The following is a 15299-nucleotide window of genomic DNA, read 5'->3' on the forward strand; positions in this document are numbered from 1 at the left end:
ACGTTATTTGCATTTGATCCATGTATAAGAATTTTGTCATAGCAAGTTAATTGAATTTTTTTCTTCCTGACAAACTCGGCAACACAAACAACATGCACCTATTGACCTTCAGTAAACCCAGACACAATAAAAGACATACCTGTATTGAATGTATATCAAACTTAAGCTAGACTTAATATCAGATATTAATATTGAAAATTTCAATATGATCACATGAGCCTGAAATTTGTTGTCTAGCTTCTTTTATACTTAGATGTGTTTAAGTTGTAAGTGCTTACTTTTAAGTCAATTAAATAGAATTCTTTTAATGGTAATTTTACATAAAGACAGACAGAACCAGAGATCTCAGTTTTTGTGCCTGAGTTGAAAAAAAAAAAAGTCTTTCCTTGAAAGCCCAGGTAGATCATTTACATCTCAAAGGCACAGAAAGAGAAATATAAATTCCTCCTCTAAATGTTCATACAAATTATAGATATATAATTATATATAAAATTCACTCACATTCAGATGCCTCACTCTCAGCAAACTAAGAAGAGAGAATATGATTTGGACTCAGGTACCATGACACTCAAATACACACACACACACACACACACACACACCCAAGATAAAAGCCAAGTTGCAAAAGGCTCATTTTGATATAACAGCAGAGCCACTGAGGCCATTGTTTTCCAGATCTCAGGGAGTGCTAAGGTCACAGTGTTGCAATAAATATATCATATTCTTTCATTTATGGGAGCATAGCTGAAGATCTCCCAGTTTTGCAAAATATACTCTAGGAGGACTGTATATATAAGAAGGAAAAGATCTCTGATCATCTACATTTAATTATTCATGGCCAATGTTATCAAATATTAAGCAAACAACAATTAAAAATGGTCTCTGAGGGTCATAGTTCCCTAGCCCCAAAGGGAGATTCCTAACCAATGCCCCATCAGTCCAAAAGGAGAGAACCCCAACTGATGCCCTATCAGAGATGAAGCGGAATGAAAGACCAAGGCTAGAAAGGGAAAATCCTGACCAACACTCTGCCACAAGTGAGGCCATTGCAACAGGGGAGGACACCCGGGTGTCATCACAGGCAAGCCCCATTATTCAAAGACATCTCGGCTGATCAATGCAAGTTCTGACACATACACTTACACACAACAGACATGTTCCCATAAACAAAAGATCAGACAAGGTGTAGCCCCAAATTCCACTTCCACTCCCAGATGGAGGCTTCCATACAGACTGGCTCAGCTCTCAAAAGAAAATGGACCCAGAGTGACTCCAGAGTGAGACCAGAGGGGCTTACTGTCAGTAAAGGAAGGAACCCAGATGCAGAGGGTAGAATTTTCCCATCCTACACAACTGGGGTGGCCCAACCCAAAATGATGCACCTAAAAACACAAACAACAAATAAGCTACAGTTGCACAGACAATCAGAGGAGATGCAGTCTAAGAATTCCACTTCAGCTACCAGGAGGCCTCCAAACAGATGGGTCCAGCTCCCAGCAGAGAATGGACTCAGAGTGGCTCATGATGAGCCCAGAGTGGCTCACTTCCCAGTGGGAGTGAGCCCAGAGTGGGTGAAGAGACTCCCCAGCCTGCATGAGCCAGAAAGACTCACCCCCAGGTGACACTGAATGCGGACCATAGCTCCAGACTTTTCTTGGCTCCAAATAGCCTCACACCTTTGGGCAGCTGGCACCTGGCAGGAATTTTCCCTCCTGGTTCCCTGGAGCTCAGTGACCTCTGACAGCTGCTGGGACCCAGGGAAGGGGCTGCCCCTGATCAGGGTTGACCTGCCACAGACACAGACTCCTGTGCTGGCTCACCAAAATTGTTACTGAAGGCAAATTCATGTGCCTGCTGCACCATGAGACCAAACTGGAACATTGAAGTTTGGAGCAGAGAAAGGTTTATTACAGAGCTAAGCAATGAGGACGGGGTCACTCATACCCAAGAAATCCTTGAACTCCTTGAAGGATTTCAGCAAAGCATACTTAAAGGCCAGGTAAAGAGGGTGGGAAGTTGTCTGTTGGGTTGATGTGGCGGTAACACCATCAAGCCCTAGGCGCCAGAAGGTCTGGGGCTGTGCACCCTTGATCATCAAATAGTTAATTTCTTCCCTTTGGTGGTATTTTTAAGCATCTGGAAAACTCAGGAAATATACATGAGATACTATTATCTGGGCCATTCAAGAGAGGAGCTACAGCAGACGATATGGGAGAGGGGTCTGGCCCTGGAAGGCCCTACAGGGCCCTGCTCAGTTACAGCACCTGGATCATTCTCTAACTGAGAGTTAATAAAATGGTTCCAGTTAGGCTAACAGATTGCTTATTCTTATGCTTGTCCTTAAAACAGTCAACTAACCTGACTGACCAGTTACTACTCAAAGCTCCAGGTGTATTGCTAAAATAAAGCTATTAATTATACTGTTTCTGCTTTATTCTAGTAATTGTAAGTAATAATCATATTTGGTTTCTGAGTTCTCCAGGGAGGTCATGAAACTGTAAACTTACAAATAGCCTGAATTACCAAGACCACACCATGGGTGCTTACAAGAAAAAGAGATTGAAAAAGTGACAACTGCTAGCCTCTATAAAACTGGCCACCTGGAGACACCATGAGAGCACTCTAAGTCTTATGACAAAAGATGATTCAGTTGATTGTTATCGATGCTTTATTGTTTGAGCCATGGCTATATAATCACCTTACCCCATCCCCAAGGTGGGTTTATGGGTGTTTTGTTTTGTTTTTGTTTTGGGGGGGGTAATTAGGTTTTATTTATTTCTTTATTCCTGGAGGAGGTACTGGGGATTGAACCCAGAACCTTGTGTATGCTAGGCACACTGCCACTGAGCTATAACCTCCCCCTGGGTTCACAGTTTTGAAGGCACCAGCCTGCTGTGAGCCCCCTGTGCCCAGAAAACCAATAAAGCTGTCTCTTTCTTCTAAGTTCTAAGACCTTGTTTCTGAGTTTCAATTTGGCTCATCAGGGATGGGGGCCAATCTTTTGGCAACAAATTCATGGCACCCAATGTGAGGTGTGAGACCACCCACTTCTAAGAGGAGCTTCAGGTTCCATCCCATTGCTGGGCCATCAGGCCTTGAATGACTGCCCCTCTGGGCTGATGGGAGGGATGATGGAGAATGGAGCCCAGCAGCTGCCAAAGCCAATTTTGCTCTGGGGATCCTTTCATCCCTTGCCCTTCCACCCATCAATGGACTGCAGTCACCCAAACTAACCCCTTTGAGGAAGAAAAGATGGCTCTGTTTCTTTGAAGTGCTTCATCAGATCAACAGGCCTAGGGTAAGTTCCCAGTGATGACCAAGGCCCCTTGACCTCCCATTGGGAGCTCTCTAGTTAGACAGGTGGGGAACTCCTGTCTGAATTTGAGTAACAGACACTCATCTGTAACTGAGATCTCAGGCTGATATTAGAAGCAAAAGTAGAGTTTGAATTTGTTTTCTTCTTTTCTGTATCCATATTGGCTAACCTGTCATTTGTAAGTTTGTGCTTCCATTTACTGACAAAGGCCTGACATTACAATCTGAAATGTGTATTTGTATTTACATATTTGAAGTAAGGTACTATGGGGGGCACACCATCTATTCCATCCAGTAGCCCACTGGATAAGATCTTGAATGACTGGTCTAATTGTAGTTATTCACCTGTGACTAAGAAAAAGAATGGTTTCAGAGGCCACTCAGAAGGAGGCCCAATGTCTAAATCAAAGGAACCCACAAATGCCCACAGTAAACAATACGTCCTAGCTAGCCTCAGAAAGGGCTTCCCAAAACAGGCTACCTTTGACAAGGTGCAAGCCCTGAAACAGGAACCAACAGAAAGCCCATCCACTTTTCTGGAATGGACCCATCAGGCTTATGGAAAATGCAGCACCCTAATCCTGATGACCCTGAAGATGCACGCGTGGTAACTGGGACTTCCATCAGCCAGAGCTCAGGTGGTATAAAGCATAAATTAAACAAGATTGAAGGAGCAGGAGCCAAAAACCCCCAGAGAATTACTGGACATTGCCTTTAAGGTTTATAATGCTAGAGAAGAGAGAAACAGAAAGCCAACTCACTCAAGGGCCTTTAGTCAACAGAAGCCCAAAGAGCAAGAGGGAGATAAGAAAAAGCCAGCCATGATGATTAATCAGGGTGTCTACTGCAAAGAGGAGGGACACTGCAGAGAGGATTGCCCAAAACTAAAATCAAAGAAAGAAAAGGAAGAACAAGCACCTTCCAATGTACTGGTCACCCAAGGAACCGTAGATGAGGAAGGTGGTAATGACTGATGGGGCCCGGGGCTCCTAGCATGTTAAAGACCCCCATAACAACTGCCACCCAAGAGCCTCGGGTACAACTGACGGTAGGTCTCAACTAGTGGACTTTCTAGTGAATACTGGAGTGGCATACTCAGTTCTGAACTGTAAATTGGGAACACTATCAGAAACTTCTGTCCCAGTAATGGGAATTATGGGGGTACCATTGACTCAACTACTGTTACAACCTCTGGATTGCAAATTTTGAGAAAGGGGGTAATTTGGAACTTGGCTTGTCAAGGACAAACAGTCTTACATGTCTTCCATAGAACTTAGTAAAAACGTTTAGCTATCTTGACAGGCAACTTTGATTTGTTCCATCTGCCAGAAACCCAGTTTGAATCCAACCACTTGTAACTGATGGGTTTTACATTGTGTACCCGGTTCGTGGCTAGAGTGTTGGAATGAGAACTATGAAGTCTTTGTGCTTTGTGTGTTTGTGTGTCATAGATGTATGGTATAACCAAAATTAATTAGTAAAAGAGCTCTATTTCACTGGCTTAAAGAAAATTAAATGCTTATATAAACACTCAAAAATATAAAAGAAGCTGGCCAGAATGAAAATCGGGTTCACGTTTCATAGTCAGTATTTCACGGTTAAGTGTAAGGCTCACTTCAACAAGATAATTTAAAGTGCTATTTATTGCCCTCTGTTCCAAATGCATAAGGGCCTGAGTGCTCAAAGCAGTCTGATTTCACTGGACCTGTTCTTTCATCCCCAACTGGCTGGACGTCCACCTGAGTTTCTGACAGTGACCAAGTGGAGTTCAGGGACTCACCAGTGGGAAGGACCCTGATGGAAACTTTCCTGTTACCTGTCCTGTTGGTTTCTCTGCACATTCTGGTCACTAGGTTTTGTCACTTCCTGCATACCAGGTTTTTAATACAGTTATCACTAATTATGAGGCTAGAAAAGCAGAAATCAGGCTATCCCATAATATCTCCTGAAACTGGAAGACAGAGTCGCTCTCTTTGTTTTCCTGGTTTAACAGGTCAGCTCGTTACTACTCATTACTAACCAGCCTTGTTTTACAATCCCACCAGGACTCAACTGAGATTCACCCATATTTATGTTTACATTGCTTCTACCCCAAAGAGCCTTCTTGAACAAACAGGTGAATAACCTCACCTCAACCTGGAAATGCTGGAAAAGCAGAATAAATTCAGTTTAATGTAATTTATGCAAATTACTTCTTACAAGGAATTCTCTTGCTGGGAAAGGTCAATATTTACCATCAAGTAAAAATAAATATAATGCTGAGCTGACCTCAAAATCATGTTTTCTAAATCCACACACGTACACATGTGCTCGTAGGCAGACACACACCCTCTGCTATAGTCACCAACAGCTTTTGTGGTCAGCAAGACCCTGCAATTACCAGCTTCAGCTGTGGAGTGAGCTAAGCCGGGTTTAAATCTGCCTCCGTGGTGGGGCAGGGCCCAGACTGCCTCCCCTCCTTTATGGCTTTCCTCTCCCATTACACACCACCCACTGCAGCAGGGTCGCTGCAAGGGTTGGAGAGAATAGTTCCCAATAAACTGGTGCTTCTCAAACTCCAAAGTGCACACAGATCATCTGGGAATCTCATTAAAATGCAGACTCTGCTTCAGAGTCTCGAGTTGGGCCTGCCATTCTCAGTCCCTAGGTGATATTATGCCACTGGTTCATGGACCAGACTTTGCATAACAAGACACTTCCTAAAACTACACCATGGAAACCCAAATCGCTATCCAGTGGTCCTGCCAGCCAGTGAAGAGAAGAAAGTGGAGAAAGAATTATTTGGGTGACCCAGGTGAGCAGGCACAAACTCAGTTCTGTAGGCTGGGAGAGGATGACACGTCTGGGGCAAGGTTTTGTTCTGTTCTTTCGTGAGTCTCAGTGTGAGTCAGTGCCAGACTGAAATTTCTATTCTGTGAAGGGTCGGCCAGGAGCCACTGGTGAGGCTGGGGCCAACGCAGTCTCCTACCTGTCATAGTCTTGGCAAATCTCTTTAGGTACTCCTTGCGCTGGTCAGGGCAGATGTATTGCAGGGAACAGCTGTTCTGGGGGTCTCCGCTGGAGGCAGTGAAATCTATAGCTCCCTGGAAGAGAAGACAGCAGGATGGGTGGGTTGAATGTGAATGCATCTCCTAGGAGCTGCCATCAGCCAGGAGACACACCACACACCCTGTCGATCGGCAGAGTTAGGGAAGAAACTGGCTAGCTTTAACAACTAGTTACTCATTTGGTTGAGGCCACTTCTATAGTCTTCACTCTCCCTCCCGCCTAACGCCCACCTCTCCCCGTCCCAAACGGAACCTGAGATTGACGTACAAGTCAGAAAGCCCAGCCTTTGCTGATCTACAATGTTAGTGAAGTATCAAAATTCACCAAGAAAAGCCTTCTATGCTCTTTAGGGGGACAATTCCATCTTGGAGCCATAGGGAAACTCCCTTAAAACTAAACGGAGTTAAAGATGCAATCAATACAACAAAGTCATCGTTATTTGCCTGAGGGACCAGTGGCAGAGAGGTGTGTTGAAGTGGTTATAATAAAACTTCCTGCCAGAAGCAGCCCTGTGCACAGCATCCAGCTCCTGGTTCCCACGCATGTCAGATCTCCTGCCTATGACAGAGAAGATGCCCTAACGGTGTGGCCCTGCTGGTGAGAAACCAAGTAGTCATCATCCTTGAACTTCATAAATTTTTCTAAGCCTGCACATCATCATCATCTAAGTAAAAGCTGACTCACCCAACACCTCCTAACAACAACAACAACAACAACAACAACAACAACAACAACAACAAAATGCTTAAGCCTGGGGTGGGGGAGGGGGGAATTGCTAAAATGGGAAGGCACTATTTCTTTTGAGTCTAATATAATCACCATTTAAACAAAAGCTAACTCAGCAAATGTAAATTGGTGCAGCCACTGTGGAGGACAGTATGGAGATTCCTTAAAAAACTAAAAATAGAGTTACCCTATGATCCAGCAATCCCACTCCTGGGCATATATCCAGAGAAAACTCCAATTCAAAATGACACCTGCACCCCAATGTTCACAGCAGCACTATACACAATAGCCAAGACATGGAAACAACCTAAATGTCCATTGACAGATGACTGGATAAAGAATATGTTACATATATGTCATATATATACATATATATGTGTATATATATATACACACACACATACACAATGGAATACTACTCAGCCATAAAAAGAATGAAACAATGTCATTTGCAGCAACATGGATGGACCTGGAGATTATCATACTAAGTGAAGTAAGCTGGACAGTGAAAGACAAATATCATATGTCACTTATGTGTAGAATCTAAAACAAGACACAAATGAACTTATTTACAAAACAGAAAAAGGCTTACAGACATAGAAAACAAACTTATGGTTACTAGGGGGGGAAAAGGGTGAGAGGCATAAATATTAGGAGTTTGGGATTAACAGATAGAAAACTACTATATATAAAATAGATATATAACAAGGTCCTACTGTACAGTACAGGGAACTATATTCAATAGCTTGTAATTATCTATAATGGAAAAAAATCTGAAAAAGAATAGATGTATACATATGAGTATAACTGAATCACTTTGTTGAACATCAGAAACTAACACATTGTAAATCAACTATACTTCAATAAAAAAGAAAGTTACCCCAGGGGAAAAATAAAGAAAAAGAAAGAAAGAAAGTCAGGCTGATGTGATCTAGAAAATATTCAGTAGTAAATCGATACCTGGTATTTGAAGCTAGATTAAGCTTATTGGTTTGATTAATACAGACATGTCTTTGGATTCATTATTGTTAAGCAGAAAACTTCTATTGTACTGAGGTTCAGAAGTCCAATAAGACCTTGTTATACCCATTACAGATATGTCTACAAGAAAAATAACTTGGTATAATATTCTTATAAGTGACTTAAATGCAAATGAGAAAGAACTTTTGGGTAAAATCTTTAGGAATGATTATTTCAGGAATGTCTACTCAAATGATCTCCCCAGGTATTTGGTAACTTGAAATTTTAGAATTGTGCTAAATTAAGTTAAATGATGAAAGTTTATTAAATAGCTAGGTCATTTTCAGATAATAGAAGATATTGAAATGTTAATGACTGAACATTGACTTCTCTTCACAGAGAAACTAAAGGTATTTAGAAATATTAATAAATGTTTGGTGCCACCCTGAAATATTCTGTTATTAAGGGAAACATCTCAGTGTGCTAGGATAGTAAGATGAGTGTGTAAAAGATGAGTTTTGTAAATAGTCAGGATTGGCTAAGTTTACAACAAATTTAGTTGAGTAAATGAATCTTAGAAGTAAGCTGGTACAAGACTAGATTTGGTTTTCTGTCTCTCTGTTAAGAGGACAAAGTTTTCTTAAAACGTCAATCTGCTTTTAGTAACAGATCGTGAAGTTTCTTTTACCTCTTAGGTGATCTGTTCTGTATTTGCCTTTGAAATATTTTATTGTTATCTTGGGGATAAGTATTGTTCCATAGTGACCTACGCTTTTATCAAAGTATCATTTTCAAAGTTTTTAACAAGCTTCCCAAGTATCAAATTTTAATCAGAGTTCTTTTGACCTCCATCTAACCTTGGAATTCTTCAGAGGGTCCCTGAACATCCAAGGTGAGATTTTAAACTAGTACGTTTCATTGGTATGTTAAATTACATGGGAAGCATTGTCAAATGAATAAATCTTCTTAAGTTATATTGCATGGGAAAATGTTATTAATATAGATATCCTAGAAATTATATAGAACTCAAAAATCTGGCATATCCTGGTAAAATGCTATTAGTCATAATTCTAGTTATTATCTTAAAATGTTGTATGTCAGAGCAGTACCCAAGTTTCTTGTCAACTGCACTGTAATCAAGTTTTTAACTGTGCCTTAAGTGTTTATTATTCATAGATAGTTATGGTTTACTGTGATGCCTTTGCAAAATGCCTCCTTTTCAAGAAGTTTTTATAGAAAAGGCTTCTTTGATAAGTACAGGTTTTTGTTAGCTTTCAGACCATAATGTTGGATTGGGTAATAAATTAAAGAATTCTAATGGGAAACCTGATGGCTTTGTAAAACTAATAACAAAAAAGGATTAGTTACATAGCACTGAGTGAACTGGCTGATAATGGTTATAATTTTTATGGTTCCTGTCTGAAACATTACTGGTGTTTAACCTGTGTTTTCCAGATATAAAGAAACCCTTCTCTTTAAGCTAATTATGGCTCACAGCCATCTGCTCTATTACACCTATGTAAGCAGGTTTGGAACAGTTATCTTTTCTATCTGATCCCTCTAGAGATGGGAAACTCCTAGGTCCTCAGTGGCTTCAAGACCACCTCCTAACAGGTATAGGAATCTCAAGGTATTTTGAGGACCTCCAAAAGATCTGTAAAGCAAAACCTGTGACAAGCCCTTGATGTGGTTTTCCTGGCCCTAGAAGACCTTATTAAAATTTCAGCCTGAGTCTCCTTATGAAAAGTTCTGACACAGGCAATATAAAAGAGCCTATATGATCAAATAATCAGACTAACTTGCAGACAAATTAATGTTGATTTTGCTGTATTTGATAAAAATGAGGATAACTTAGAAAAAATTACATTTTGGTGAATATGAAATTCTAGTTTTGTTAATGGAGGTCTGCATTTACTGCCTAGGACTCACTTCCCAGATAGATCTTTGTTGTTTTGTAAAGTTTAACTGAATTATTAAAAGGACACTCTAAGTTTGTTTCTGAAGCTTATCTCAGAAATCTATCTTTGGATGAAGATCTGATGCTTCATGACCTGCAACCAGAAGATTATGCATACTGGAAAAGACACAGTTTAAGAACTATCTCCAACTTAGATGGAAGGACATTTATCAGGTACTCTTAACTAGCTCATGCTCAGTGAAACTGAAGGGAATTGACTCTTGGATTAATACTTCTGATTACAAAGGTCCCCTGCACTAGACTGGCCTATATAGAGTACTACTGATGTCAAAATCACCCCAAAACAATGCTCAAGGGAGAAGCTACCAGACCAGGATGAGAAGATGACATCTGAGGTAGACAGCTGACCCAAGACACTGGACCAGGCCTGTATACCCATTACTTTGATAATAGCTCACGCCTTTGCTTATGAGCTAAATGTATTTCACAATTTTATGCAGAGTTAAATTTAATACAATTGTTAAGCTTATGGTCAATTACCTATATCCAGTACCTCTGGGTTACCTTGGTGGGTTTCCCCACTCCAAGACTCTAACTAGATAACCTTTAGAAAATTTATTCTAAAAAAAAGAAAGCATAGTTCTGTTTAGGCCACTATTGATATTACTAGGTGGGATCTCCTCACCCGGCCAATTAATAATACCCACACTGGGCCTGGCCATGAATATGAATTTTCTTATAAGATCACTAAAGCTCAATCAAGGCGACAAGTAAAATTTCAGGGAAAGAATATAACCTCCCTCAATTATGGGAAAGACTTACATGGTTAACACCGGGCTGTGGACATTTAAGTGTAAAGGCTCCCTTATGTTGGGAAAAATTAAACTATACTAAGGGTAACCAACCTAATAACGCTAGAAAATTTGGCTGGGTGCCCTATGAACGATGCCTGTGTAACACCTTACTCAAAAGATAGGACTGGTACAGAAGAGGCTGAGTCAGATGATCTGGGGATACACTGGGCCACACCTAATGGAAGTTCTTGGCATAAATTCTTATTTATGACCTTACTAATACAGTTAACTGAATTATTTGTATTTTGCCTGTTTCACAAAATTGTTGTTTGTTGCATTACCAAATACATGACTGAGCCTCTGATAAAATAATGACTAGACAACTTGAAGCAGTAGACCAGATATAGACTTCTGTATGAGACCAGTGATTGTAATGGTGTAAGTCTAGATATGGGAAGAAGCAACAAGAGGGAATATTTTCCTGGACCATAATGGACTAGTAAGACAGGGGGTCCAAGACTTGGTGCTACTGTTAAAAAGGCCTCATCCCGAACACTACAATGAGTGGCCCGTCAACAAAATCCTCGCCTGACCTAGGAATAAGCATTCCTAGCACCATGGGGCAAAATGGCCATGAAATACTTCCCAAACTATGGTCAAATTAATGACCATGAGGGAGCCTTGCTAACTAAAAATTGGCAACTGCCATCTAACCCTGCTTGGATTAAATCATGAGCCAATACAGCCGCTGACCTCCAACACACCCTGAAAGGTGTTCAGGATGGAGGTCCTCTGTGCTCTGGGAAAACTGAACAGGCATTCAGATAGTTATTTTTCTGGAGAAGATTTTATGACTTCAAATCTTATCTCTCATCATATCTAGAAAAGCAGTAAAATCATCAATGGTGACATCTGCTCCTGGTGACTAGCAGCAAGCCTCTGCCTAATGTGTGTCTGACTGCACGTACCCCCTTCACTGAAATCATATATAATACTGAGTTCTCCCCCTGCCTCTTTGGAACAGTGTCTCAGAGCTGTCTGAGGTGCTGTCTCCCAGGGTATAGTCCTCATTTTGTTCCAAGTAAATCTTAACCCACAATTCTCACATTGTGTGATTTTATTTTAGTCAACAAGATGTGATAGGAAGCTTGTAAAAAAAATATCAGAAAGTTTCACACCATCTGTTATCACAAGCACTCTAAGCAAACTTGTTCTCTTAACAGAGAGAAACCAAGTCTAGACCTGCACCAGCCTACTTTTAGTAACAAAATCCATTCACCTAATTAAGTTTAATCTAATCTCTGCAGGACCATGCACAGGACTCCTTTTTTTAGGGCTCCCTTCCCACAAACCCTCCACTACCTTCTGTGTCCACATGAGTCTGTCCCCTGTTTTCTTCCTTATCCACAAACAACCAGCTCCGGGACCAAATCACTTTCTTTGCCCTTAACAAAATGCAACACCACTCTTCATACCTTCCTTCACTCAAAACATATATCCTACTTTCCCACTGAATACTGAAATGTTTCCCTTATTATTTTCAGTGGATTTACTGACATGTTTACACTAGAATTCTCATCTCTTAAAAACCTTAATTTCCAGTGAAAACCAAGAAGTAAGCAACTCTGAACTGTCCCCTACATTAGCATTCTGCCGATTGACAAACACAAAATCAGTAACTTTCAAAAACATGTGCTATTTACAGAAAATATCTCAGGGTGGCACTGAACATATCTTTCAAGGGTCCTAAATACCAAATGTTAACAACTATATATAAAAATAAATAAAAAAAAATTTTGTAGAGCACAGGGAACTATATTCAGTATCTTGCAGTAACCATTAATGAAAGAGAATATGAAAATGAATATATATAAATGCATGACTGGGACATTATGCTGTACATGAGAAATTGACACATTGTAACTGACTATACTTCAGTTAAAAAAACAGTCCTAAATAAATCTAACTTCTCTGCAAAGGGAAGCCAATGCTCAGCAATGAATGCCTCAGTATCTTATTCCATTTGGGAATGATTCAGCCATTCAATAAATCTCCATCATTTAACCTAATTCAGGCCAGCTCCAAACTTTCAAGCTACCAAATATCTGGAGATATCATTTCTGAGTAACTATTCCTAAAACACAATCATTTCCAAGGAGTTCACCCAAAAGTTCCCATCTCACTTGTGAAGAAGTAGGAAAGGAACTAATTTCCCTGATGTTAAAACTGTTTGCTGATTATTTCTATTCAGAAATCCTACAATTTGCTTTCTCTCCCTTACTGCTTGTGCTAAGCAGCCCCTAAACTTCTCCCTTACATTCTTTACAATAGTTTTTACCCAGAGGCTGTGCTCCAGGAAGAAGGTAATGGGCCCAAAATAGAAGAATGGACAGACCCTCCAGTTACCCCAGGACACCAGGGTTCAGCAGAAGGCAGCAGCACCCTGTAAAGCCCCCTGATTGTTACCACCTTTTCTGATCCATCCAGTTTTTCTACAAAACTTCAAGACTCCACCTTCAAGATGGATTCACAGTCTCTAATCCATTAGCCTGCTGTGACTCCCCTCTGCCTGACAAAGCAATAAATCTCCCAAAACTCTGCCTCTTAGTCTCAGTCTGGCTTTTGGGGTGCAGAGGCCCATTTTGAAGCAACACTTGCATTTAATTCACTGATAAGAATTTCATCATACCAAGTTATTTTTTTCTTCCTGCTGACAAACTCTGTGACAGTAATAGCATTAACATATTGACCTTCAGTAAACCTATCTACAATGAAAGACGTGTCTGTATTGATTATACCAGTAAGCTTAAGCTAAGCTTTAATATCAGATATTAACTCAATATTGAATACTTCCCAGATCACATGAACCCAAAATCCATTCTGTCCAGATTTTTATACTTAGAAGTATTTAATATGTAAGAGCTTACTTTTAAGTCAATTATATACAGCTCATTTTCAAGTTAATTCTTTACATAAACACAGAATCATAGATCTCAGTTTTTCTACTTGAGTTTAAAAAATAAAACAAAACCCCTTTTCACCTGAAGAACCCAGGTAAACACAGAACCAGAGATCTCAAAGTTTCCCCACTTGAGTTTCAAAAACCATTTCCCCCACCCTGAATATCCAGGTATATCATTCACATCTCAAAGTAACAGAAAGAGAAATGCAAATTTCTCCTCTACCAGCTTTTTACAAAACCCATCCATCTTGGCTATTTGCAGGAATTTTTTTCCAGTCCCCCCCAATCCACTAGGCAATAATACATGTATATCATTCACTCACATCCACATGCCCCACTTTCAGCAAAACCAGGAAGAGAACAGGTCTGGACTCACGTACCAAGACACACATACCCCCTACCAACATAAAAGCCAAATTGTAAAAGACCCACTTTGATATAATAGCAGAGTCATTAGGGGCCACTGTTCTCCAGATCTCAGGGAGTACTGGGCACACACAGTGTTACAATAAAAATATACTTTCCCCTCATTTATGGGCGCATAGCTGAAGTTCTCCCAGTTTTTCAAAATATACCCCACAGGGACTACATGAAGGAGCGGGTGGCTGATCACCCACGTTGGGCCAACTGACATCCTTCAAAGTCCAAAGGCCCCCATTCCTGAGCTCTCAGATGTCTGACATGTTTTTACTGGGCAAGTTTTCCCTAAGAAACTAATAGCCCCAGGTAATACCCTCCTTATCGGAGCCATAAACCCCACCGCCCTCCAGGGGCACCTTACCTCACCTACAACCAAAGATTTGTGCACAAGCCGACCAAGCACCTTTTGACTTGACCTCAAGAAAAACCCTAACAACTGACCCTCAGTTCTCACACAGGCAACTCTCCTCTGTGTGGACTACTGTTGCCGACAGCAGCATAATTATTAAACTTCCCTTGTCCTTCCTCATGCAGGCACCCCTTGCCTGTTTGGCCCACTGCTGTCAATGGCAGCATACCCTAACTCTTTTCTATTCCCATACTTTCTCTAATAAATTCTTTTACCATCGCGAGTGTCACTGGCTCACCTCCCGCCCAGCCATTGTGCCCATGACAATCCATACTTAATTATTCATAGCCAATGTTATCAAACGTCAAACAGGAAGCAAAACACTCTTTCAGGGTCACAGTTTTCTTGCCCCAAAAGGGAGATTTTTAACAACTGCTCCAACAATTCAAAAGGGGAGAACCCCCAACCAAGATTCCATCAAAGATGAAGCTGAATGAATGCCCAAGGCCAGTCCTAACAGGGAAAGTCCCATCCAATGCTCTGCCACAGTGTTGCACTGAAGCCAGTGCAACAGGGAAGGATACCCTGGGGTCATCACAGATGTCACCAAAGACCTGTCAACAAGCCAATGCAAGTACTGACATGCACACACATACAAACAACAAACACAGTCCTGAAAGGGAGCGGGACCCTGCGTGCCCCGCACCCCAACCCCTGCCTCTTGTTTATAGAACAGCTGAAGTCTCCCAGCCTCCCGGAGTCACAGGAGAGCAGGCTCAAGCAGTTGATTAGGACAAGCCTGCAGAC

General features: G+C 41.0%; 1 protein-coding gene across 1 annotated transcript in view; it reads right to left on the bottom strand.

The window, feature by feature from the left end:
* LOC116657172 (copine-4-like) overlaps positions 1-15299 on the bottom strand; it is a 52708-nt gene that overhangs the window by 35724 nt on the left and 1685 nt on the right. Inside the window, exon 2 of the mRNA XM_032458682.1 lies at positions 6284-6398. Coding sequence (XP_032314573.1) covers positions 6284-6398 — 115 coding nt within the window. The remainder of the gene's footprint in view (positions 1-6283; positions 6399-15299) is intronic.

Source organism: Camelus ferus, chromosome 17 (assembly GCF_009834535.1).
Source record: "Camelus ferus isolate YT-003-E chromosome 17, BCGSAC_Cfer_1.0, whole genome shotgun sequence".
Lineage (NCBI taxonomy): Eukaryota > Metazoa > Chordata > Mammalia > Artiodactyla > Camelidae > Camelus > Camelus ferus.